The sequence below is a fragment of the Arvicanthis niloticus genome, chromosome 15 (genome assembly GCF_011762505.2).
Source record: "Arvicanthis niloticus isolate mArvNil1 chromosome 15, mArvNil1.pat.X, whole genome shotgun sequence".
In the NCBI taxonomy this organism is placed as follows: domain Eukaryota; kingdom Metazoa; phylum Chordata; class Mammalia; order Rodentia; family Muridae; genus Arvicanthis; species Arvicanthis niloticus.
The window spans coordinates 54812519-54838543 of NC_047672.1; the positions used below are offsets into that span (position 1 = coordinate 54812519).

A 26025-nucleotide genomic window follows, 5' to 3' on the forward strand; every position below is an offset into this window, starting at 1 on the left:
TTGAAGGTAGTGATGAACAGGCTAATATGAATAGATTTCAATGCTACCTGGGTCCATGGTAAGGTCCAGGCCTGTGCTGTCACTGACAGCCATGTCTGGCATGGCCCTGCAGTAGCAGAGGTCTGTGTTGATGTCCGTGGCCCATGTTATCACCAAAGGTCATGCAGACATTCCTGGTCTGGACTGACTCCTGGGGCCCTAGCCCTGCCCCTCACTGGGAGAGTGGCCCACAGCTTGCCTGGGCAGCCCAGTAGAGGTGGCCCTGGTAGTGTAGGAGTGGAAGAGCCAGTCCTATTCCTCTTCTGGGAAGTACTGACGAATTGCTCAGATGGTATGAGTACAGGAGAACTGTTAGGCTGAACAACTCAGCTACTACCCAGGCCCAAATTCAAGGCTTTGAGCTGGTCCACCCCAGCATCTACCCCATCTAGGAACTGCTGGAGCAGGTGAAGGGATGAGTCCTCCAGAACCAAAGCTGCAAGATCTCCTTGACACAAGGCAACAACAATATCTCCAAGAAGAGCCCTGGTGAGGATCCAGTATTGATAGTGTAGCAGAAGCCAGAGGCTTCCAGCCACACCAATGACTCACTATAATGAATATTTGGGAGAAAAGTTGTTTCTTCCACAGAGAAATTTGTTTTTGTTAGTTTGTATTTGTTTTGGGGGGAAGGTTGCAAGGCCGGGAGGGGATATGGAGGGATAGAGAGATGAATGGGATACGGGGGTGGGGGACATGGTGTGAAATTCACAGACAATTAATAAAAAGTTTAAAGAAAAAGAAAAAAGTTTAAGTGGGAGGAAAAAGATTCAAGCATTTCCCAAATACAGCGAAATAACCTAATAAATCATGTGATGGGCTGATTTTTTATCAGTCAGCATTAAACTCCAAGAAACCCTGAAATAAATATGCAAATATCAGGATAAGCAAACTATACTATTGATAATCTCATGTTTAACATTTGTACATCTGCGTCTGAAGATATGGCTCAGTTTTTCAGAGAACACACTGCTCTTGTAACCTCTGGGTTTAGTTCCTGGCACCCATATCATGCAGCTCACAGCTGACTGTTAACTCCAGCTTCAGGGAATCTGACACGCTTTTTCTGAACTCCCAAAGTACCTACAGTTATGTACATAAACCTATACACAGATACATACTTTAAAAATAGTAAAAATAATATTTTTTTAAAAATTAGACTCTTGATGATGTATTCCAATAATCAGTATAATTTGGTTCCGTAGAATGGTACCTTGAATAGAAGTCTCTTGGTTTTAATTTTAAATATATTATTGTATATCTTATTGAGGTTAGTGATTTTTAAATTAATCTGTCAATTTCATAACATCACAGAAGTTTTGAGATAATTTAAAATTAATTGTTTAATGAATGTTATTTGTTTAATACATGAATTACTTAATTACTCAGGAAAATATTGTTTGCTAAAAGTAGAATTTAAAAAGAAAATATTGGTTTCATGAACACAATTTAACACTAAGAAGTCTAGATGACTGTGCTTATGAATTAGGCTTAGCATTAATTAAAAATGTTTCACATACAATCATTAAAGTTTTAATACTCTTGTAAACAGATTATAAGATGTATAGTTGTATCTTAAATATAAAAACTAAGTTTTACAGCCTATGATACTAAAAAAGTATTTTAAAAAAATCAAATATATTTATATATGTAAGCATATATATGAAAAACTAAGATTTAAATGATAATAACAAAATACAGTGTAACATAAGAAAATAATACACATGGAATTGAGTGGAGACATATGCCCATAATTCCAGCACTTAGTAGGTAGATGTGGAAAATGAGGCCTTCAAGAGCGTCCGCAGCTGTACCAGACCAACCTAGGCCACATGAGACCAAGAGACAAAACAAACAAAAACCTATGGTAGCATTTTGCCCTAGAAACGTTTAAAAGACTTTAATTTAATCACTAGCCTTTAAATATGTATTCCTTTTATAAGCAACAATGAAGAAAGTCTTTTATCAACTCATGTGTGCCCATTTTACATTCAATCAGCAGGGTCAGCATCCTTCTAACTTTCTCTCTTTCCTCAAAACATAGGCGTGACAGAGGTAGTTAACCCTGGTCCTTTGATCAACAGAAAGCTATTCTCCCTCCACTGCCTTTTCTTGCCACTATCCTGCTTGAGATCATTGTATCATGCATAAAACCAAAAGATACACACAAGACTCAGAATGTAATTTTGGCACCAATGGTGAGAGCTATTTGTGTTTGACATTATTACCATGACAAAGGTTTAAGGAATAGCAATGAGGGAAGAAAGAATGTTCAAAGGGGGACACTGGGGTGAGGAGTTATTGTCACACTAGAGGAAAATTTCAAGAACAGTCAGAAGCAAACTGTTGTTATTCTCAGAGAACTAAAGACAGAATTCCTCTTGAGGAAAAAAAAAAAAAAAGCTCCTCCTTGTTTGACAGGGAGACTCTGTAGGCAGACTGGTTGTGAAATGCAGGCTTTGGACGTAGTCCAGAAGAGAAGGCTGAACAGACCAGGGATGACTGTCCGACAGCCAAATTGGGATGGTTCTTGAAACAAGTGTGATTGGATCAAGACCCTGTGATTGAAGAAACAAAACAAAAACGCTCCTGCTAGACACTCTACTTTCTTAAGAAACAAAACAGTGAAGCTTGTTGTAGTCCCTAATAAGCAACATCTACAGGGCTACCAAATTCTGTGCTACAAATCCATGTAAACATTTGCTCAGCACAGGAGATAGCCCTCCTCTGACCTGTAAAGCAGGAACTTGGAAGTGCTGGGTTTTACTTCCAATAAGCCAGTACTCTACCACTGAGCCACACCACCCAGTCTGAGGAAAATAATGTCTTCACCCACATAGTTAACATATTAGTTACAAGGGACTTAGTCAAGGGAAGGCCAGTGGAATTATTTACAGGTAAACACCCTTCACTGTTCTCTGACTTCACATTCACATAGTGAGTCACACAGGGCAGCCAGGGTTACATAGTGAGACTCTATCTCAAAACAGGCAAGCAAACAAACAGAGGGCAAGGAAGAAGGGAGACAGGAGAAGAAAGGAGGAAGGGGGAAAGGAGGGAAAGGCAGGAGATGATAGAGTCCAAAAACCCTACACTAGAAAATCCTAGAAAAAAAAAAATCTGAGCTGTAATGTTGTGGAACAAGAGAGACGGACCTTGATCGAATGTAAATACACACGTTTAAGAGAAAGAGAACCTCAGAGCTTGAAGATCTGAGTAATATACCAGAAGCTGCCATGTGATGGTTCATACCTTCATCCAAAGAGTGAAGAGCCCAGAGGACTGCTCTGTGTCAGCCACAAGTGCTTCCGAATATAAAAGCCCATTCTCTTTAAGGGGAGAAGTATTAAGTCAACACAGTTGAAAAGGACTCTGTGTGTTTGAGATAAGAAAAAAGTCTATACCTAACTCTCATGCAGAGTAAGCTCACCTTAAGGGGACTCAAGGCTGGTAGGCATTTCAAGCTCCATAGCATCTGTGAAATACAAATAACGAAAAAATTTAAAAAAAAATTAAAAATGAGATAGTAAATAGTAAAACACTTCTGTCTGAGACAAATGAAAGGCCGAAATTAACTCTCCAAAAATAACACTTCCAAGTCCCTCATGTACAGTCTCCTAAAGTACTTACCCATAAAACACACTAGAACTCCCTTCTGGGCTGTCTACAAAGAGTTTGGTAGCAAAAGTATGTGGGCCAGAAGCCAGAGCAGGGACTAAACAAGTAGGTTCCTGCCTTCCTATCATAGCCCTGATATAAAGAATCTCTGATATTTTGAGTCCACTGACTACCTCTGCCCATGATAGGACCCCAAACTCTATTCATTACAGTACGGACCTGGGCTTTCAGATTCCAGCCAAACTCCAATCACTCTTTTCTCGGGTGTTTCCTTCACTGGGTTTTGGCTCAGTCCTCCAACCCTGATTCGGGGTTCAGGGGCTGTGGGTGGGGCTGGCAGGGGGCAGTGTCCTTCTCTCTGTGTGCTGTGGCAACCTAGGAACTATGAAGGAGTCTGTATTAGTCAATTCTTCATCAAACAAGCAGATGCCATGTTTAGTATCCAAAGAAGGAATTAATGTGTCCACTCGACTACCTAAACACATGGCCAAAAGAATGATTCACTAATTCTTCCTCGGTGAGAGTACACAGTGAACCTCAGAATGTAAGGAAAATGCACACATTTACAGTACTCTGTTGGCCTCATACAGCTGGCCCTCTGTGTCTGTGGGCTTCAGGCGCATGAATTCAATCAACTACAGATATTAAAAAAAAAAATGTCTGAAAAAAAATACCGTGTATGTATTGAACACAGACGTATTTTTTTTTTCATTGTTCCCTAAGCAATCCAGGGCAGCAATTCGTAGAGTATTTGCATTGCATTGTTTATTATCACAGGTGCAGATAACTGAGAGGCACGGAGAGGAATGTGTGTAGGTTCTAGACAAATAATGCGCCATTTTATATAAGCGGAAATTGACTTTCATTGCATGTAGGGTTGTGAATGTACAAAGGAGGACTCCTGGATCCAATCTCCCGGATATATGAGGGGCCAACTTAAATATAAGATATCTTATAGCAGGACAGTTTTTTTGTGCTAGGACACAAAAGCCTGGAACTGGGTACCCTCAGCACGCCTAAGCAAGCTTTTCTTGACACTCCCTTGGTCTTTACTGTTGCCCAGTCCTCCAAGACTAACTTAAACGGCATGTTTTTGGTTTTGTTGCTATTGTTTTCTGTTGTTTGGGGTTTTTTTTTGTTTGTTTGTTTGTTTGTTTCATTTCCCCTCCTAATGGCTGCTGGGATTTTCAGCTTGCCTGTCCTGTTTTTTTCTTTTGTTTTCTCCCAAACTTTAATAAATATCATCCTCGAGCTTCTTCCTGAACCCATTTTTGAGTTTTTTATTTTAAGGGCACTAAGACCCAAAGAGAACTTGAGTTTCCCCAGATAATGGTTACAATAGTAAAGTCTTACAGAATGACTCAAAGTGAGAGGCTGGGTCATTTGAGGAAGGGCCCCTGAACTGAAGAATACTGCTGAATGTTAACTGGGTGCCATCTGTTCAAAAGGTGTAAAAGGGAATGTCTTATAAGCTAGATAAGACCTAGAACCTTCCAGAACAGACGAGAAGTGTCCTGGTAGTGATAATACAAAAAGCTGAAGAGAATATTTAGAGATGTTGATATAGCTATGATGTCCAGGGTCATGAGGAGTTTTGAAAGCTGGGGAGGATTCACTTGGGAGATGGGAGAAATACTGTTTAATAAAAATTATAGTAGGCGGATATCGCTTAGCAACAGAGCTGGCCTTGCATGCATGAGGCCTCCAGTTCAATTCCCAGCACCAGACAAAAACTAAATAGACAAGATGGTTGATTAAAGATGTCTGTCTCAAAGCCTGACAGCCAGAGTTCAGTCTTCAGGACCTACATGGTAGAAGGAAAAAAAAGGAGCCCCTCCAAGTTATGTGCTGACTCCCCTCATACTTCCCTCCTCATACACAAACACATGAAATTAATAAATAAAGTAATATAAATATCACATGGGAGACTAGTTTAGACTAGCCTCCTGCACTAGAGCTCCAACAGACAGGGCTAAAAGTCCAAAAGACATCACAGGCGAAAACTCCAAGTCCACACACAGAAACAACCATTGATATCAAACACTCCCAGATAAATCAGCATTATCAAGATAGCAAATTTTCCAACCAGCCAGGCCGGTTTCAACCGGCCTGACAATGAAGTTCCCTCAGTCTTCATCGTTTCTCCTCCTTTCAGACAGCATCTCACTGAGGCAAAGACCAAGCTGGCCTCAGACACACAATTCTCAGCCTCAGTCCTGTGAATGCTGGAATCACAGCTGTGTACCACCGTGCCTAGCCCTCTGTCTTAAATATCACACAGTGAAAGAAAAACTGAAGTATCCCTATGTTAGCAGACCAGCTATTGTCCTTATGGATAAAATAACTTTGAAATCACTCCTTTGTTTGTTTAGCCTCTCTTCTGACGTTTTTCTCTCTATTAATAAAATTAACATTGTTAGAAAAGATGATAAAGCAAATATTCCAACATCGTGTCCACATAGGACTCTAAAGGAAAATCCCCTTCAACAAGGTTTATAGTGAAAGGACACCAGAGCCATGATGAGAGCTCAAGGTGGGAGGGAGACATTAGACAGAAACAATATAATACAAGGAGATCTAAACCCTGGAGTTTCATTCATTCATTCATTCATTCATACACATACAAAGAGAGAGAGAGAGAGAGAGAGAGAGAGAGAGAGAGAGAGAGAGAGAGAGAGAGAGAGAGAGAGAGAGAGAGAGAATATGCTACCATGAGAGGGAAACTTCGAGAGGCCAGCCAGAGGATTGTCTTCAGAGAGCAGCCTTTGTCTCTGGATGAAGTCCCCCTGAAGCACCCCATGGTGACAGATTCCCAGAACAAAGTGAAGTTCTGGCTCTTTCTAACCTTTCAGGAGTGGCGAGAAGTTTCAAAGCTTGTTTTGTTTACTACGGCATACATGATATTTACTTTGGGAGGGGTCAAGGTAATCAGCTCTCAACAGAGACATTTCCTTAAGTGTTCTGAGACCTACAGCATGTGATTGTTGCCTCTAGTCAACTTATTGGGTAATAGCTCTTCAGAACTTCTTGCTCCTATGGGACTGAACCTTAAGACAACAGATCAACCTTTCCTTTGGTTTCCCTTATCTTCAGCCTGGCCTCTGATGACTGCCATTCTACTCATCCTACACTCACCTGTTGCAGATTTCACAGCTAACTGAGATCATGCAGTATCAATTATTACTTAAGAATGAGCCTTATAACCCCTACTCCTAAATGGGATGTCTTCATCAAACCCTTCTCCTCTTACTGTTTGACTGCACATCTAATGTGAACTCAAACTATTCATATCGTAATCTATAAAGATATCAATTATTAAAAAGCAACTAAAGTTTTAAAACATTTAAATATCTATTATTGTGTTCGTGTGTGTGTGTGGGTGGGTGTGTGTCTGTGTGTGTGTGTAGGTGTAGAAGTGTGTATAGAAGCAAGTGCTAGTGCCTGCAAAGGCCAGAGAAACTGCAGGTGGTTGTGAACACCAAGTGGGAATTAGGAATTCAATCCTGTTCTCTGGAAGAGCTGTGGGTACATTTTCCTATTGAGCTATCTCTCCAGCAACCTTAAAACTTTTACAGTGATATTAAAACAAAAAACAAACAAACAAACAAAATAAGTCCCACGGCTAGTGTTTGAGGGAGAACACTTGTCTTTTGTGATGATGAACTTGACCTTCTTTAAATTTTTTGTTTTGTTTTTATTTATTAATCATTTTATTTATCTATATTACAAATGTTATGCCTCTTTCTGGTCTCCCCTCCATGAACTCCCCACCTCATCCTGCTCTCCTTTGCATCTAAGAGGGTGCTCCCCCACTCCCACCTCACCCTCCAGCATCCTCCTTCTCTGGGGCATCAAGCCTCCACAGGACCAAGCTTCTTCCCTCCCACTGATGTCAGATGAGGGAATCTTCTGTTACACATGCAGCCAGAGCCATATCCCAGCCCATGTATACTGTTTGGTTGGTGGTTTAGTCCCTGGGAGCTCTGGGGGCTCCAGCTAATTGACATTGTTGTTCTTCCTGTGGGGTTGCACTTCCCTTCAGCTCCTTCAGTCCTTCCTCTAACTCCTCCATTGAGGTTCCTGGGCTCAGTCCAATGGTTGGCTATATCTGCATCTGTCTTAGTCAGGTGCTAGCAGAGCCGCTCATAGAACAGGTGTTCTGGGCTCTGCCATCCTTAGTCCCATCCTCTGGAATTGTATATGTGTGTGTGTGTGTGTGTGTGTGTGTGTGTGCGCACGCGCGTGCTGACACGTGATCAGTTTTCATTATGGTCCATTGTGATGTTTTTATTAAATGCAGAGTTTTTTTCTATAAATTAAAGATATGAATAGATGACTCAAATATGTCCTTATCAATACATGGTTTTGAATATTGCTCCATCATTATTATTTCACTTAACAGGCCTTTTAATAGTCAGTTTCAATATGTAACTTAAACAAAATTTGAATCTTCCAAGGAAATCACTGGTGTGTCTGCTCTCTTACCATGCTTCTGTCTTTTTATTGTGTGTTGTAAGGAAAGGATGTTTTTCTCTCCAGTGGCTTCCCTCTTATTTCCTGTTTCCCAGCTGCTTTAATTTTTTTGATTATCATTTTCAAGGTTGGCACTCTGAGCTCACACAGCTGCTGTCTGACTTGCACAAGGCACATGCGCACATCTCTTGCAAAACACAGTCTTGATGAAATGCAATTCAACCAGCAGTTTTCACCAGGCTTGAGTGGTTTGTACCTGCAATCCAATACCCCTGAGGCTAAGGCAGGAAGGAGTTTTGCTGCAAGTTCAAGACAGGTAGACTAGGGACAGAGAAAGACCCTGCCTGGAAACAAAACACAACACAAAAACCACTTCTCAGAGTCTCCTCTACTATGGGGATGACAAAGCTCCCAATGGATTCTTGACACCATGCCCCACCTGCTTATTCTATTGTAAATATATTGCTTTCTCTGCTCTTACCAGCACTTTTGATCCTCTTAACACAGCATCCTCCATTCCCTTTCCCTGTTCTTTCCTGACTATGAGGAAACTTGCTTTTGCCCCTCATTCATATCCCCATTCAGAAAGGGAATCCCTGACTGTCTGTCCAAAGACAAAAAGAACACTCTTACCTGCTGCTGGTTTTTATTATTATTATTATTATTATTATTATTATTATTATTATTATTATTATTACAGCTATGTTGTCTTGTATTCTATTTTTCCATTGTCACCATTGGTAAATTGCAGTGTCTAAGATGGCAGAAACCTTGACATTTTAGCACAGTAGATGTTAAAGAGCACCTGGTCCATGTAGGAAAGATTTGAGAAACATTTTAAGTGAATTAATGTGAAAGAGAAAATGCAGGCGTGACCTTGTGGCCAGCCTACTTCACCCTCTGAGCTCCTAAATGAAAACCATAGTACACCATGTACCTGAAGTCAGAACACTGAATTCTCCAGTAGCCTGCATAGCTGAAAGCTGGCTTGTGGTCAAGTCTGTGCTCCCCACTTGTCCTTTAATGTGCTTCTTCCACATGGAGACGCTGGTTTGAGTGTTCCCTGTCCAATCTGAGATAATATGCTAGCCAGTCACAGTTGACAGGGTTCCACTATGTAAGTGGTTGCTCACATTCAATAAAGCAGGCACTGTTCCCTGAAACCGTTTCCAGAGTGGTTTATCTCAGTGCCTTTATGGACTCCCGGGAATTGTGGTCTTGGAAGGGAACACCCTGGTAATGACAGTGATCCATTAATACAGTAATGCAGGGATTTCCAAAGTCAATTTTTGTCTGTTCTATCAGCTCTTCATCTGTGTGCTTATTCATCTATAATTACTGCTCTCTCACAAGATTTTAGGACTTTATCTGAGGGTTGGTGTGTGCATTTTGATCTGTGATGCTATCTTAGGTCAATGTATGAAACTCTAACCTTCTGAGGGTGGAGGGATACTGGGAGCAGACTGGCTTTAGGGGAGAGGCAGAATAGCCTGATTGATGTCTCCCAAGTGCTAGTCACTGAATGGACATGTCTTATTTGTCTTGATGCCACTCTAAGGGCCCGTTCTTTCCAATAGAGGCCTCACAATGTATTAGTGCTACTCAGAGATGGGTGTCATGTGGGTTTCTCACATACAGGGAGGGAAGCATGGAATGGTTGGCCTACTTGTTTGTTCTCAGTTTAAGAACAGCATGATGGTTCTCCTTATTTCTTTGGTTCTGCTTAAGAAATACTTTTATTATTCTAACTGCATTGTATCTTTTAGACAGACATAAATTTACTTTAGATACCTCTCGTCCATGCACATGAAACAGTGTCCTTTTAAATAATAATTTATTTTAATGACTTATTTTATTTTTTGGTAGTAGGTTAAGAGTCCCAAAGAGTCACAAAATAGTACCACATAGAAATACTATGTACTATCGATGAAAACCATGGTGGTCCAATACTACAAACCCACGTACAGAACCACACAGACATTTTCAATGTTTATGTGTACACTTTTGATTTTAAAATGGCCTTCATAAGATAGAACTCAAATAGCACATGACTATGATATGAAATTCGTACACCATAAATCGATGAATTAAACAGTACAATTTGATGGTTTTTAGTGCATTCACAAATTGGTTTGTTAACAGAGTATGAGACCATTTTGATATTTAACCAAAGAAAAGTGCTACTTTCCTTTTTATTTTTTTCCTCAGCCATTCTTTTTTTCTTTTTTAAATTTTATTTATTTATTTACTTTTATTATTTATTTACCTTTTTTTTTTTTTTTTTTTTTTTTTTGAGACATGGTTTCTCTGTGTAGCCCTGGCTGTCCTGGAACTCACTCTGTAGACCAGGCTGGCCTCGAACTCAGAAATCCTCTGTCTCTGCCTCCCAAGTGCTGGGATTAAAGGGATGAGCCACTACTACCCAGCTTATGTTATTTTTTATTGGATATTTTATTTCCATTTCAGATGCCATCCCCTTTCCCCTTTTCCCTCCCTAGAAAACCCCTATTCCATCCCACCTTCTCCTTTTTGCTTTTATACAATTTTTTTTAGTGTTAATCTAAGGCTTTGTAAGTTTGGTAATACTCAATAACAAGATGCCCATACAATCAGAAGTGTAACACAATATCCAACCTAAATATATCAACTATCTTTGACTGGCAGAGACACTCAAACATCTGCTTCATGTTCCCCCTCCTTGTCACCTAGCTTCTCATCTCCTTCTCATCCTCTTCTCCTTACTCTTCCTCTTCCTCTCCTTACTCTTCCCAACTTAGCTCCTCCTACATATCACCCTTCCTCTTAAAATAAAATTTTTCTCTCAAAATACAATTAGAACATAACTATACCAATTTGTATCAGTAAGGTACAAGATAGACCTAATACCCAGTCCATCATTTTGTTGACTAACCAGAACCTCTGTCATTCCTCCTAACTAAAAGACTTAGTTCTGAACCTGGATTTTTTTTTTGGCTTTGGAATTAATGTCAGCTGAAAACCATCCTCTCAAATCTTTTCTCTCAAAGTAAATAGCTGGGATTGTCTATGAGACTATAAGTCTTCAACCTTGTCAGAAATCCAGAATGACTAAGTTAACTGAAATTACGGGAAGCACAAAGCATAGCTTCTAAAACTTAGCCAATTTATAGAGACTGCTGAACACCTGGACAACAAAAAGTTGGAACCCTATACTACAAAAAGTTGGAACATCTGATCTTCAGCCTTCTGGCCCAGGATCATCTGACAGACCTTGAAATGCAGAATTATTAAGGGCTGATTACTCTGTCTTGGCAGATATAATCAGTCAACTATTCTGCAAGCATTTCCTTTTCTGGACAGTAATTTGTCTATAGATGAAAAGAGGCAATCCTTGTCTAGTGGCTTTCTCATCACAACTGGAGTAACTCCAAAGATGTTCAATTTCTTCTTAGAATCCAAGACAGGAAGCTGTCAGGAGCAGACAGGTCCCTAATCAAAATGGACATGAATACAGAAATGTTTGTAACGTCAATTCTGTGGACTTCTGACATTTTGAAAACCAACTATACATGTAAGGCAATCTGGACTGTTGTCTGTTAACTCCTCTCAGCTATTTCTAAAGAAAATATAGAAAACACCCTAACAATAAACTCAGAGCCATGAATTTGCTATATGCCCTTAACTCACAGGCTAACCATCTAAAATCAGTTAGAAAAGTTAAAGAAGGACTGGGTCTAAGCCTTGTATTCCCAAATGTGTTATATAGGTACAATGCCTATGACAGTAACAATATTAATATCAATTTTATATCAATAAGAAGCTCATACCAGTGAAAACCTTAAATTTGAAATCAAGGTAAATTTTGTATCATTTAAGAAATCATAACTTCATCTTAGTAACAATTATACATATTTCTACCAATAGGTTATGGCTATGCAATAAATCCTAGCTAATCCTCCCTGTTCCAACAAACCCACTACATTTCCCTACAAAGACAGACCAATATTAACCACCTCAGTCCCCAAGCCCAGGGAATAGGGGCACAGACTCTTCATTAATTTCGTCTAGCTGATTGTGGGTGTTAAGATATTAGAAGAGGGGCAGGGGGAAGAGTAAGTTGATAAGCCTCCTGACACTGTATTCACTTCATCTAGCTGAAATTCCAGGACATCAGAGGTTTGAGCAGGTCTGCTCAGCTTGCTTGATGAGTAGATACACCAAGGCTATGTATTCTGCAATGTACAATTCTCAAAACAAATTTTAGTATCAAGATAATTTTTTGTTTGAATTCTGGAATCTAGTCTTCTGGCGGCCTGCCTCTGTTATGTCTACTCCATATAATTCTGGGAGTTTCTATGAGGGTGTGTTCCCACCATCCTCCCATTCCCACCTCCCTGCTCTCAAATTTCCCAACACTAGGGAATCCAAACTTTCAGGTACCAAGGCCCTCTACTTCCACTGATGCCTAACCCTTTACCCCATTCCCCCTCCTCCAATTACTATGAGGGTGTGCTTTCACCATCCTTCCATTCCCGCCTCCCTGCTCTGGAAATTCTCCAACACTAGGCAATCCAAACTTTCAGGCACCAAGGCCCTCCACTTCCACTGATGCCTGGCAAGGCCACCCTCAACTACCTATACAGGTGTAGCCATGAGTCCCTCCCTTTGTGTTCTCGGGCTGGAGATTTTAGAATGGCTACTCCAGCTTGTTTCTTAGGACCATTTGCTTGAAAAAATTGTTTTCTAGCCTTTTACTCTAAGGTAGAGTCTGTCTTTGTCAATGAGGTGGGTTTCCTGTATGCAGCAAAATGCTGGGTCCTGTTTACGTATCCAGTCTGTTAGCCTATGTCTTTTAATTAAGGAATTGAGTTCATTGATGTTAAGAGATATTAAGGAACAGTGATTGTTGCTTCCTGCTATTTTTGTTATTAGAGGTGGAATTACCTTTGTGTGCCTATCTTCTTTTGGATTTGTTGGAAGAGGATTACTTTCTTGCTTTTTCTGGGATATAATTTCCCTCCTTGTATTGAAGCTTTCCTGCTATTATCTTTGTAATGCTGGGTTTGTTGAAAAATATTGTGTAAATTTGGTTTTATCTTGGTTTCTCCGTCTATGGTAATTGAGAATTTTGCTGGGTATAGTAGCCTAGGCTGGCATTTGTGATCTAGTAGGGTCTGTATAACATCTGTCCAGCATCTTCTAGCTTTTATAGTATCTTGTGAGATGTCTAGTATAATTCTGATAGGTCTGCCTTTATATGTTACTTGGCCTTTTTCCCTTACTGCATTTAATATTCTTTCTTTGTTTTGTGCACTTGGTGTTTTGGTTATTATGTGACAGGAGATATTTCTTTTCTGGTCTAGTCTATTTGGCATTCTATAGGCTTCTTGTATGTTTATGGGCATCTCATTCTTTAGATTGGGGAAGTTTTCTTCTATAATTTTGTTGAAGATATTTATTGGCCCCTTAAGTTGGGAATCTTCACTCTCATCTATACTTATTAACCTTAGGTTCAGTCTTCTCATTGTGTCCTGTATTTCCTGGATATTTTGTGTTAAGAACTGTTTGCATTTTGCATTTTCTTTGACAGTTGTGTCATTATTTTCTATGGTATCTTCCACACCTGAGATTCTCTCTTCTATCTCTTGTATTCTGTTGGTGATGCTTGTGTCTATATCTCCTGATTTTTTTCCCTAGGTTTTCTATCTTGAGGGTATTCTCCCTTTGTGATTTCTTGCTTGTTTCTACTTCCATTTTTATGTCCTGGATGGTCTTGTTCAATTCCTGTTTGGTTGTGTTCTCTTGTAATTCTTTAAGGGATTTTTGTGTTTCCTCTTTAAGGGCTTCTACCTGTTTACCTGTGTTCTCCTCAATTTCTTTGAGAGTGTTATTTATGTCCTTCTTAAAGTCCTCTATCATCATCATTAGAAGTGATTTTAAATCTGAATCTTGGTATGGAGATGGGACAAAATAATTTTATGTCTGCTGTATCAGGTGAAAGATATAGGCTTGTGTTTTTGATCCTTCAGATTTTACTTTAATCCCCTGTAATTTATTTTCTTTGTGTTTTACAAAGAAAGGCAGCGAAAAAAAATCTGTCCTTTCCTACACAAAGCTGAGGAGCCTTGATTAAAAGGTGTCATTATATCTTTTTTTTTTTTGAAATTTTGTTTCAGAACAGCAATTTTCTAATTACAAACCAGTCACCCAGCTGAGAAACACTGTTGAAAATATAGCACCCATATACAACAAGCAGGTTCTGAAACAAGTTGGATTTATACTGAGTAACTCAGTTATTCGACAGTCAGAAACCACACAAAACAGGATTACAGTCTTGACTTTGCCCTGTACGTCCCAAATATCTGAAAGATAGCTAAGTTTTTCAAGAATCTCAATAATTAATCTAGCATTTTTGCAGTAGTATAGCTGAGGTTTTGATGTCAAAAAATTATATATCTCTTATAAAAAGATGACGCCAGTTAGCCCAATAGCTGTGTATAATTATAAGAGAAACTGCTTCACCTTGCAACATTCAGAAAGTGTGGTGAACTGCCCTGTCTTGTGAGGAATACAGAATGATGTATACCTGACTGGCTGTGCTTGGAGAATCAAAGCAGGGCTGGGCTGAAGTGACTCATTGCTTAAAAGCACCTGTGGCTCTTTCAGAGACCTGGGCATGCTCCCAGCACACAGGTGGGATGGCTAACTCCAGTCAAGGTGTTCCAATGTTCATTTCAGGCCTCCATGAACACCTGCACACGTGGGTGTGCAAAGACATACTACTAAAAAAAACAGTCTTTCAAACTAGATAAGTAAAGCATGACTTCCCTCAGATCCTCTGCCGGGTGGGCTGAACTCCAGAACGGTGTTCGCTGAGCAACGAGTCACCGGCAGGCTCGATGTTGACTGAAGTCAGCCAGCAGATTTTTGTTTCCCAGCTGTTGTCAGGAAACATTGTTAGGGCAAGTCTGGACTTGGTGAGAATTACTGTAATGATCTACTTATTGGTGTCTCCCTAGACATTAAGAATAGCACAGAATTTCAAAACTTCATATCTGTTACTTCACTTTAGGTGCTTTGCCTGGTTCTTGCCCCACAGTACCCAAGAGGTACAATACACGAGGTATACTTCTATATACCTCTCAGACTAACCAGGAATCCTAGAGCAAACTCTCAAACTTAAGCCAGGGACTTGCCAGGGGAATAACATCATGCTTTCCTAAATTCTGATCATATTTGAGGTTCCTCTCCCTGGTGATTCATGGCACAGATGGTAAAATGCAATACCTGTCTATTCAGTCAGTCATAAGCTGCATCCCAAGTTAGACTTCTTCACTTAGAGGCGCATGGATGCTTTAGAAGGATCTGAGGATATATTTTAGAGGCAGGATACTTGGAAACAGAGGAAAAATACAAGTAAATAAGTAATTAAGTAAGTAAGTAAGTAAGTTCAGAGCTGTTGATAATTTTGGATAAAGGGAAAAACCACTGATCTCAAAGGAAATTTTGCATTTCTTTCATGTATGAAAATAAAAAAACCACTAAAATTTCTTGTTACCAAAAGAAGCAATAGTTGTCACTACAGTTGTTACAAGTATCTTTAAATAACATGTTTAAGCTCATTTGAATTTTTTCCCTTTTATCTAGTTCAGACCTAGCTTTGAACCCAATATTCTTTAGACTCTTCTTCAGGCTCATGGTGAAATTCCAGTCAGCCACCAACCCTGCCCCCTTATCTTCCTTTGAAAGAATGCTGCTAGATCTTTCTGATGTGCTGTGCTAAGATCACACCTAACCCAGGGATGCCATTAAGGAGGGAGGGCAGCTCCCATGCCAAGATGAGAAGGGTTGTAGCATTACTGTATTTCTGTGGCACAAACTCACTTTTAAAACCCTCTAATAATCACGTTTCATGACACTGGGTTTCTTTGACAATCCTACCCACCTAACAGTTCCCACTGGCAAACATTATTTTCCAAAGTTATCTGTAATGGAAAGTGCATAAAAGGTCCATCTTCAGTGACTTCGAAAGGACAGTTGTTTAGCTCTCCATCGGCCGATGGAACATCCCAGAGTCCCTCGGGGCTGGTCACAGATGTGTGGAACAGGAAGATCTTTTTCTTTTCCCTTTGGTGAGGGGCCAGGTACAAACTGGCATCTGCTTTTTCTTAATGGTTGGTTACAAAACAGAAGTCTGGCCTGATGTGCCAACATCTGCTGGTAATCCTCACGAGGGGAAGGCAAGAAAGCCTCAAATCCAAGGTCATCTCGGGCTGTAATAACAAAACACTGTCAAAGAATGTTCCGTAAGAACTGACTGTACCTTCTGTAGACGTATTGCAGGTGGGAATTAAGCACTGGGAACACCTAGAAACTGATTTCAAGTTACACTCAGAAGCTGTCGCAATCTCAGCGAGTGCCCTCTCTATTTATATTTTTTTATAAGTGCATATAATTAAGTATTAAAATTAAAAGGGAGAATGAAAAGAAAGTTGATTAGTATTCCAAGGAGTTCTGAAATTGCGGTGTTCTAGTGTAATATAAACCTTAATACAAAAGGATGTAATTCCAACTCTAACTTTTTACATAAGACCTGTCCAGAACCATCTTTTTTTTCCCTCAACTAAAAGAAGACAAAAAGGAAAGGAATATTTAAAATGCCTGAACTAGAGAGATGGCTCAGCACTAAGAACACCGATCCTACTTACTGGAGTAGTTGGCACCCTTTTCTGACCTCTGTGGATACCAGGCATGGATGTGGCGAATATACATACGTGAAAGCAAAACATCCGTGCATATGAAATAAAGAACGAAACTAAAACATATTACCCTAGGCAGAGCCCTTGAGTGGTCCAAGCATTTGGCATCTGGAGGTAGGCAGAGCAGAAGTTCACTACCAGCCTGGACCAAATGAGACCTTGTCTTCAAAACAATAAAAAAAATTAAAAAGTATAATTTTAATAGATTTCATACATTTAATATACTTTCTGTGCTGTTTAATACTTAATATCTAAATATATTTTACATTTAAATATAGAAATGTTTTACACACACACACGTTCAACAACAAAACTATTCTATGACTGTTGATGTGGCTCAATATTTGTCTAATATGAACAAAGTCCTGGGTTTGTTTCCTAGCTTCTCAAAACCCAAACTAAACAGGACAGAAGGGGAAAATATCCTCAAATACAAGACCAAAACAACAAAAAGCACTCCCAAAACTTTATCAAGAGGATCCGCAGGGGCCACCCTAAAGTTTTCAGGGAGGGGAGCAGGTGCAGCTGCGCGAGGTTTGGAGGTTTGGCGGGGTGTTTGTGAAAGGAGTCAGGTTCAGTTGGGTTCCCACGCGGGCATGTGCGGATGTACTCTGAGGCCGCGGCGCCGGGCGGAGCCTGGACTGCCGAGCCGGCGCTCGGGGCGGGGATCGGGCACGGCTCTGCGCTCGGGGCGGGGAGCTGGCCCAGCGTCCGGTGCAGCCCGGTCAGGCCGGAGCCAGACGGCGGGCCGGTCCCGCGCCATGGGCCGGCTGGTGGCTCTGAGTTTGCTGGGCATCGGGCTGGCGCTGCTGGGCGAGCGGTTCCTGGCGCTCAGGTAGGTGCTGCCAAGGGTCCCGGGTCGCGGATCCCTAGGCTGGGATGGCCGGGCTGCTTGTGGGGGTCACTGGAGAGAGAGCTTGTTTAGTTCGGGGGACCGGATGGAGGGAAGAACTTCGGATGGCTACTGGTGCTCTATTCAGCTGGCCCAGCCCACTTCCACCAAGACCTAGACACTTTGTGAAAAGTTTTCCAGCCTTTGCTGGTGGCGTGGTTCCTCTGCCTAGGCTGACAGGCTAGAGCTTTGCAAATTTCCCAAGGGCAAACCCAGTGCTTTAATTTGAAAACAAAACCATTACTCATGCGTGGACGCTCTAATTATACAGCTTTATTTCAGGTCACTGGTGCTGTTCTGCTCAGCCAGAACCCATCCTTCCCCAGCATAATAGTTGGGGAAACTTCAGGGCTTCAGTCTTGGCGCTGGAGATCAAAGACACTTGAGAGAGACAGCTACTGTTCTTACATCATTTCCTTATTTATTGACCAGAGCTCCAGAAGCAGATCAAGCGATCGTTCGTTCTGGGTAGACATGATGCTTTCAAGTTACCAGTTCAAACTTTATAAGCTTCTTGCAAAAGCATTCCAGAAGAGTTGGGTGCCTACTAGGTAGTAGGTACACCTCTGCCCCAGGCTCCTGTAGAGAATTGAAACCCTAAACAGAGTCCTTTCTAATACAGGAGAGGAGAGAAATATTGGAACTAGTTATCCAAGACAGGAAAATGAAACCCCTTATAGGGTTAAAGAGAAAAGACAGGTCTTCTGTAGGTGTTCTGGAAGGCAACATGGACTCAGATGAGGAAGGCGGGGCAAGTCTGAAGGGTGTGCTTGACGCTGGAAGTTGGGCCTCTCTCTCTCTGATAGGCAAAAGGGAAGCGTTGGCACTCACTGGTTGTTCAGCAGCAAGCTGATCTGAGTGTTGCACTGTACAAATAAGCTCAAAGGGCGTAGCAACGTAGTGTGAATATGAGGATCTCCTTGAGTCCCGATGTTCAAGTGGCACCGTATGAAACATTCCAATTCAGTTGGTCCTGGTGGAGCCTAGGCCTTGGGTTTGGGGTGCTTTTCTAAGTTTTAAATTAATTCTTGGTTTCGAGACGAAGTCTCACTGTGTATCCTCCGTTTTGAAGCTCAGTCTGGTCTCGAAACTCGGGATCTTTGGTCTTCTGATTTCTGCTATGACAGGTACACACCATCATGACACATTGGATTGTCTTCTCTTCTCTTCTCTTTTTCTCTCTTTCCTTCTTTCTTTCGTTTTTTTTTTTTTTTACACTTCACTCTTCGCTAATGATGTGCAGTGTAGCTCAGGGATAGAGAACTTTCCCAGCATGCATGAAGCTTGGGTTTCCAGCCCCAGCACCACACTTAAATCAAAACACGAAGCATACCCCTCTCTTGGTAATTCTCGCGTACAGTTTGCGTCATAAGCATTGAGAACTGCTGGACTAGACACGGGGAAACAGTTCACGAATGATAAAGGAGACCCAGACTGCATCCCCGAGAATGAGAGACAAAGCCACGGTGATGGCACGGTTTGCTAGGCAATTCCAATGTTTCATAGCTGCGGCTTCATTTGAGGAAAAGGCTGTGTGAGAAACGGGCTGGATGGGAGCACTGAAGCAAGGAGGGAGGCTTGTGCCTGTGGCATGGAATGGCAATGTGGCTCCATTGTCATGGCAGGTAAATGCTTCTGCTCCGATAAAATACCCGTGCATTGGAATGCTTTGCATGGGTTTGGACCATGTTTTGTTTTTAATCGATATATAATAAACACACGTACTTATGGGCTACCGTGTTAATGTTTATATATAGTGGTATCTGTAATGATTAGCATAACAGTCACCGTAAACACTTGCTTTTTCTTTGAGATGAGAATATTAAGAATTCTTTCTTCCCAGTTTGAAGCATACACTACTCTTAGCTATAGTCACTGCACTGCCTGTCTTCTAATCATACTGTTGTACCCTTTGGCCAATCTCTCTGCCATCGCTGGCTCGGCCTAATGCTTGAGTAACCACTCTTATATTAATTCTGTAAGTAATTTTCACACATATCGGTGAATTTTCCTATTTTTCTTCCTTGCTTTCTTTTCTTCCTTTCCTTTCCTTCTTTTTCCTTCCCTTCCCTCCCTTCCTGGCTCATTAAGACAGGGTCTTTCTTCGTCTAGCCCAGTCTGGTCTAGCCCAGTCTGGTATCTGTGTCATGAAAATCTTCTTGTCTCGGTCTCCTGAGTACTTAAATTACATACATATAACATACATATAACATACATATAATATATATACATACATATATTACATACATATAACGCCATGCCTCTACAAGCCCTTTCTCTCACTGTATCTGTTGTATAAATCCCCTACATTGTCTTTTCCCATTTATCTGTTGACGGGAGGGCTCTCCGGCAGTTCCCGTTTGGGGGCTGCTACCTATAGCGCTGAGAAACTACGCAGATGCAAGCGTCTCTTCAGAAGCGTCTCTTCAGAAGCGTCTCTTCAGAAGCGTCTCTTCTCTCCCTTTAGATATATATAGCCAGTCCTGGGATTGCTGGTCATGTACGATACTTACACTTTAACAAGTGTTGAGGCATCTCCATATCTGTTTCACAACACCATAGTGCTTTACAGCCACAGAAAGTAAAGGATCTCTTTCTGAACAGGGCTTTTCTGTGTGGCTCAGTGGTATAGTTCCAGAGTAAGTGGGAGGCATGGGTTCAAGCTCCAGGGTACAGATGAGCTCATTGGTGCTTTATCTCTTTTTGGCAGCAGTGGTTCTAACTAGAGTGAGACAGTATCTCTTGGAAAGTTTTATTTGCATTTCCCTGATTATCAGGGAGGTAGGTCATTTCTTCATAACCACACTAGCCATCATTTATCTTTTTCCAAGAAGGGCCCACTCAGGGCTTCTGCTTATTTGGAAACTGGGTTGTTGGGGTTTTGTTTATTTGCTTTGCTCTGTTTTGCTAATGAGCTATGTGTGAGCTAATGCACGTTTCTGACATGTTCCGACTGTTAGCAATTATATCTTGACTGCATCCTCTCATTCTGTGGGGGCATTTCTTAAATCTATTGGTCGCTTGTTTCTTTTGACAGAAGCTGTCTGGTTTGTTGTAGTCTGATGGTGGTGTTTCCTGCACTCTTTAGGGTCTTAGCAGTTAGGTGATTCTGTGCAGTCCGCTCAGCTTTCAGTAGTAAAAACAGGACATGAAAAGTCCTGGACTCCTTTATTTATCACCAATGGTTAAAACATCAGTGTATCTATAAACTGAATTTTTGTCAATCGATAGTCAACTATTCTCCCCCCCTCCTTTCTTTATTCACATTAAAGTCCAAAGTTGAAGTCCCTTTGATTGACAAGTAGAGTTACAAATTAAGAAAAAGGAAATATAGCTATCATGGATGCGGCTGCAGAGATAGCTAGTAAGAGGGCTTGTGGCACAAGTATGAGGACCTGATTTTGAACCCAAAAGACACATGTAAAAATCATACATGGCCATAAGTGCCTGTAAGGCCAGACCGTCCCTAGGTGATACGGTAGACAGCAATAGAGAAAGGTCTATGGGTGTGTGACCCAATGTTGTCATTTGATTTCTGCATGTATGCCCATGAGTGTACACATCCACACATCCACACACATCCACACTACACACACACACATACACACACACACACACTTGCACACAGACACACATGTACACATCCATGCACAAACTGAATGCAGAAGGTAGATAATTTACAAGTGGTGCAAGCTTTTTTTTTTTCTTTTTCTTTCTTTCTTTCTTTTTTTTTTCAAAGCTCTGGCTAAGATAAACTTCTAATGAGCAGTGATTTTGGAGCTGGTGACTTGATGACTTCATTGGCAAATTGAAGCTCTGAATAGGGTGATATAAGAATGTGGAAGGAGCCGGGCAGTGGTGGCGCATGCCTTTAATCCCAGCACTTGGGAGGCAGAGGCAGGTGGACTTCTGAGTTCGAGGGCCAGCCTGGTCTATAGAGTGAGTTCCAGGACAGCCAGGGCTACAAAGAGAGAAACCCTGTCTCAAAACACCAAAAAAAAAAAAAAAAAAAAGAATGTGGGAGGAAATGTTACGTAGTTGGATTGCCCCCCCCATCCCCCCATCTCAACCCCCCCAATCAGGCTTTTCCAGTTAAGTTTTAATTTCAGATTAACAGAGAATCATTTTGTGTGTGTATATACTACATGTATGTTTGTACATGTATGCATTTGTATGTGTGTATGTGTGTGTATGTTTGAATGGAGGCAAAAAGTGAACATTGAGTGTCTTCCTCAATTGTTTTCTGCCTTAGGTTTTAAAACAGGATCTCTCATTGAGCCAGGAGCTCATGGATTCAGCTAGACTGGCTCACCAGCAGACTCCATGGATCCTCCTGTCTCTGCCTTCCCAGTACAGGGGTTTCAGACCTGGGTCCACTGCATCCAACTTTCAAACGGGTGCTAAGGATGAAACTCCGGTCCCTGTGTTTGTGCAGGAAGCACTTTACCCACTGAGCCATCTCAGCAGCCCACATCATTCTTTAACATTATATATGTATAACACATTGTAGAATAAGCATGTAGTTTGAGACATCATTTCACTAAAGGCAGATTTAACTGAGCACCATATATTGCATACAGTGACCGAATGACTGGAGCATAGCCTGACTCTCCTGCCTGCAGTGTGGTGACATGAAAAAATGCAACCTTCTCTCAGACCCTCAAAAAGCAACAGGCTCCGAGATCCAGGCTTTAAGAGCAGGGAGAAAGGGCAGCTGAGTTGTGTGCTCTGTTTGCTCTAACTGGTACCTTCTCTCTGTTTATCCAATCATTAGAGATGGGATGTTGGCTGTCAAGCTGTTTCTCTCTCCCAGGATGCCCACTTAAATTTTGACTTGAATTTTAGATAAACAGTGGGTATATATTTTAGTTAAGTTTGTCCCCAATGGATAAATGTCATTGAAGTTGTCTTTTATCCCACTGAGCTGTAGCTAAGTTTCCCCGGGAGGATGCTGCTCTGTACCTACCCTTTCTACCCCTCCCTTCTTGGGCAGTAGAGGAGAAAGTAGAAGTAGGCCAGCACTCCCAAGCTAGTTGCTGTCTGTCGCAAAGACAGACTTGGACAAATCATGAGACTTGAGTATGCTAGAGAACAAAGTGTGGGCAGGAGCCCCAAGACACACGTCTCAACGATTTGCTTGTGCCTTCAGAACTTTAAAATACTTTATTGCTGTAATTAGCGTGTGTGTGTGTGTGTGTATGTTTGTATACAAGTGTATGTGAATATGGTCAGAGGACAACTAACTTCAGTTCAGTCCTCTCTACCTACCTACGGTTCTAGAAATAAGACTCAGACCATTGCGATGGAGTGGTAAGTATTCTTGTATTCTGAGCCATCTCAGCAGCTGAAGCCTGACGCCTTTTCAGGCAGCCTTTTTTATTATGTTTTGACCATCGACCCCCCCCCCCCTTAGCATTTATTGTGGAACAATGATGTGCTGATCATTTTGTTCAAAATATAGAACTTCTTGGCTCATGGAGATGTCTCAGTCAGCCACACGGCAAGCATGAGGACTCAAATTCAGATCCCCAGCATCCAATGAAAGCCACCCAAAAGAGTGTTCACCTATAAACCCAGCACGGAGTGGGAGTAAGGAATGGAGACAGGGAAATAAAGCTCATTGGTCAGACAGTTTAACACATCAGTGAGTTCCAAGTTCAGTGGGAGACCCTCCTTCCAAAAAATCGTGTGGCCAACTACTGATGTAGACTACTGAGATTGACATCTGGCCTACACATATGCATGTACACATGCATATACATGTCTGCCCACCCACATACGCCATATGTGCACACACATACATTAAATAACTGTAGAACATCTTTTTATTAAGCAACACACAAGCATTAAAAGAAAAAGTACAGGGTCTTATGTAGACTAGTCTGGCCTCAAATTTCCTTTGTATTCCTAAGATTACAAACGTTTGCTGCCAAACCTAGTTTATGTGGAGTTAGAGACTGAAGTCTTTTGTGTGCACTAAGCAAGCCCACCTCCCACTGATCTATATCCTCAACCCCCAAAGGTACATTTATTGACACTTGGTGAGACTGCTCTTTTACTTTTCTGGCCTTGCTGACTTCTTAGACAAATAGCTTCCTTTCTCTAATTCACATGTAAATAATTGACTTCTGGAGCAATTTAGGTGTCGAACCCAACAGGGAACTCCTCAGCACTGCCTCTGCTCTAGGCCAGCGCTTTAGTTTTCAGTAAACTATGGCCCAGTTCCCACACAGCTTCCTGGATTCTCTGTGGTTGAGCCAAATTCCCCAGGTTTGCATGCCCAAACACAAATTTCAGTTATCTAGTGTAAGCATTACAGGGGCCGTGGGTGAATTCCAAAGGGCTGTCCAAGTCTGAGTGTGGAAGATAAAGGCCCCCTTTTATATACATATGTACACTGAAGATAAAGAACTATCAACTTTTTAAAAACTCATAGGCATTGAGACCCAGGGAAGAGGAAAGGCTGACTGGTAGTTACAGGGCTCCCTTTATTCAGCCATTGTGTTGTGTGTCTTAACTGCTACCTGTCACTAGGTAAAAGGAGAGCTAACAACCCTCTGTCTGGATCCAGTCCAGGTGAGGACTGCTGTCTCCAGAATAAAAAAGAGGTTGGTTTCCATTTAATGACTGTCAGTTAAGAGTCTATGGTTTATAGCCAGATAGCTCAAAGCATTTGAAAACTCTGTACCCTTGTACAAGGGTACCCTGTACCCTTGACTTTTCTGTTTTAAAGATACACATGGGAAACAGACAACTAGATTATTTGTATATTTGTGTGACTTAACCCTTCACTCTTGACTTTACATTTTCATCTTTATCTTTCTCAAGAGTGCAGAATGGCTGCTGATGTGCCAAGCATCATGTATGTGTTCCAGTTGTAGAGGAGGAAGGGGGTTGGCAGCTGACTCTCTTTTGAGGCTTTTCCCATTACGAACACAAGTTTTTACAAAACTTAATTCCTATGAGTACACCTAAAACCAAAAAAAGTCTGGGGTTCTTTACCTCCGCAGTGGAAAGACAATGGAAGAAGGTTGGGCAGTTGGGAATGATGTTGGTTCTGGGGCGCCATCACATCTGGGGTCTACAGAAGCTGACTAGCTATCAGAGTCAGAGAGCCCTTCCAGAGCAAACAGCTCGCAGTTAACTCCTGTGGATAATTGAGTCACAGAGCATTTAAGTAAATCTTCTTTTCATTTTAAAATAAAGAAGAGCCTGGTGAAAATTATTTGATTAACTAAAGGTCACACTCAGGTTTTGGTAACATAACTCTACACTATTAATAATAGTAGGTAGACTGCATCTATAAAGATGGCCCAGTGCAAATAACCTAGCTGAAGAAGACCCTCTTTAGTAACCCAAGTTCATTCTGAAACAAATGGCTCACACTAGGCTGTTCAGGTGCGTCTGAGCCTGTTATCTGAAACAGATTGCATTTAATCACATAGTTTACCGACTTAATGGTCGTCCAGCTGTTATCATCCCTAGTTTTGTACAGTACAGTAGGCTTCATAAGCGAGTTGTATAAAAACGACATCCAGACCAACACAGGATGCTTACTGACCAGATGGATTGATCTGCACAATTCTGGAGCCACACATGTCAGTGGAATCTGGAAATTTTCTAGGTTGTTCCTTACGGCATCCGTGAGAAAGACTGAGACCCGCAGAGAACCCCTGACATGCCAGAGATCATGGCTATGCTACTGATAACCCAAGAACCCAGATCTCTTCACTCCTATAGGAGAAATGTACCATGAGAAGAGTAAAAGCTGCCTGCAAAACAGTTGCAAGGAAACTTGCTCCTATCTCTCTGGGCTGGTTTTTAGCATATGTAAGGTGGGTCTGATGGTACCCAGTTCATGAGGTTAGTTGAAGAATTGAATGGTACCCAGTTCACTGAGTGGATATCAGATTAAACAGCAGCCAACTTAGCCTTGTGCCAAAAAGACATTTTTACTATTAAAGTAGCATATAGATAATATATATGTAGTAATATTTAAATAATATTATATATTACCATTATAGATATTTTTACTATTCTGTTCTTTGATCTCTGTAACCACTGATGCCGTTTGTGTCCATACTGTTCTTGCTATAGCTGCTTCAATTATTTATACTTCTCATTGTAATTTGCCTCTTAAATTGCTCTAGGGACATGTGGGACTAAGATTTATTATATTCTATTCCATTAGTTTTAAAACTTTCATTTATTTAATATATTTTTATTGCATTCACACACTCACATACTGTTTATTTGCTTTATGGC

At 41.2% G+C, this 26025-nt stretch overlaps 2 protein-coding genes across 2 annotated transcripts in view; one reads left to right on the forward strand and one right to left on the reverse strand.

Annotated features, from left to right (window-relative positions):
• Positions 1-15169, reverse strand: part of Asb4 (ankyrin repeat and SOCS box containing 4) — a 109572-nt gene extending 94403 nt beyond the window's left edge. Inside the window, exons 1-3 of the mRNA XM_034519622.3 lie at positions 14696-15169; positions 3877-4039; positions 3470-3514 (exon numbers count right to left, since the gene is read on the reverse strand). The gene's annotated coding sequence lies outside the window, so the exon portion shown is untranslated. The remainder of the gene's footprint in view (positions 1-3469; positions 3515-3876; positions 4040-14695) is intronic.
• Positions 15170-17536: 2367 nt separating this feature from the next.
• The window catches only part of Pon2 (paraoxonase 2), a 31596-nt gene continuing 23107 nt past the window's right edge, over positions 17537-26025 (forward strand). Inside the window, exon 1 of the mRNA XM_034519225.2 lies at positions 17537-17703. Within this exon, the coding sequence (XP_034375116.1) occupies positions 17630-17703 (74 nt within the window). The 5' untranslated portion in view covers positions 17537-17629. The remainder of the gene's footprint in view (positions 17704-26025) is intronic.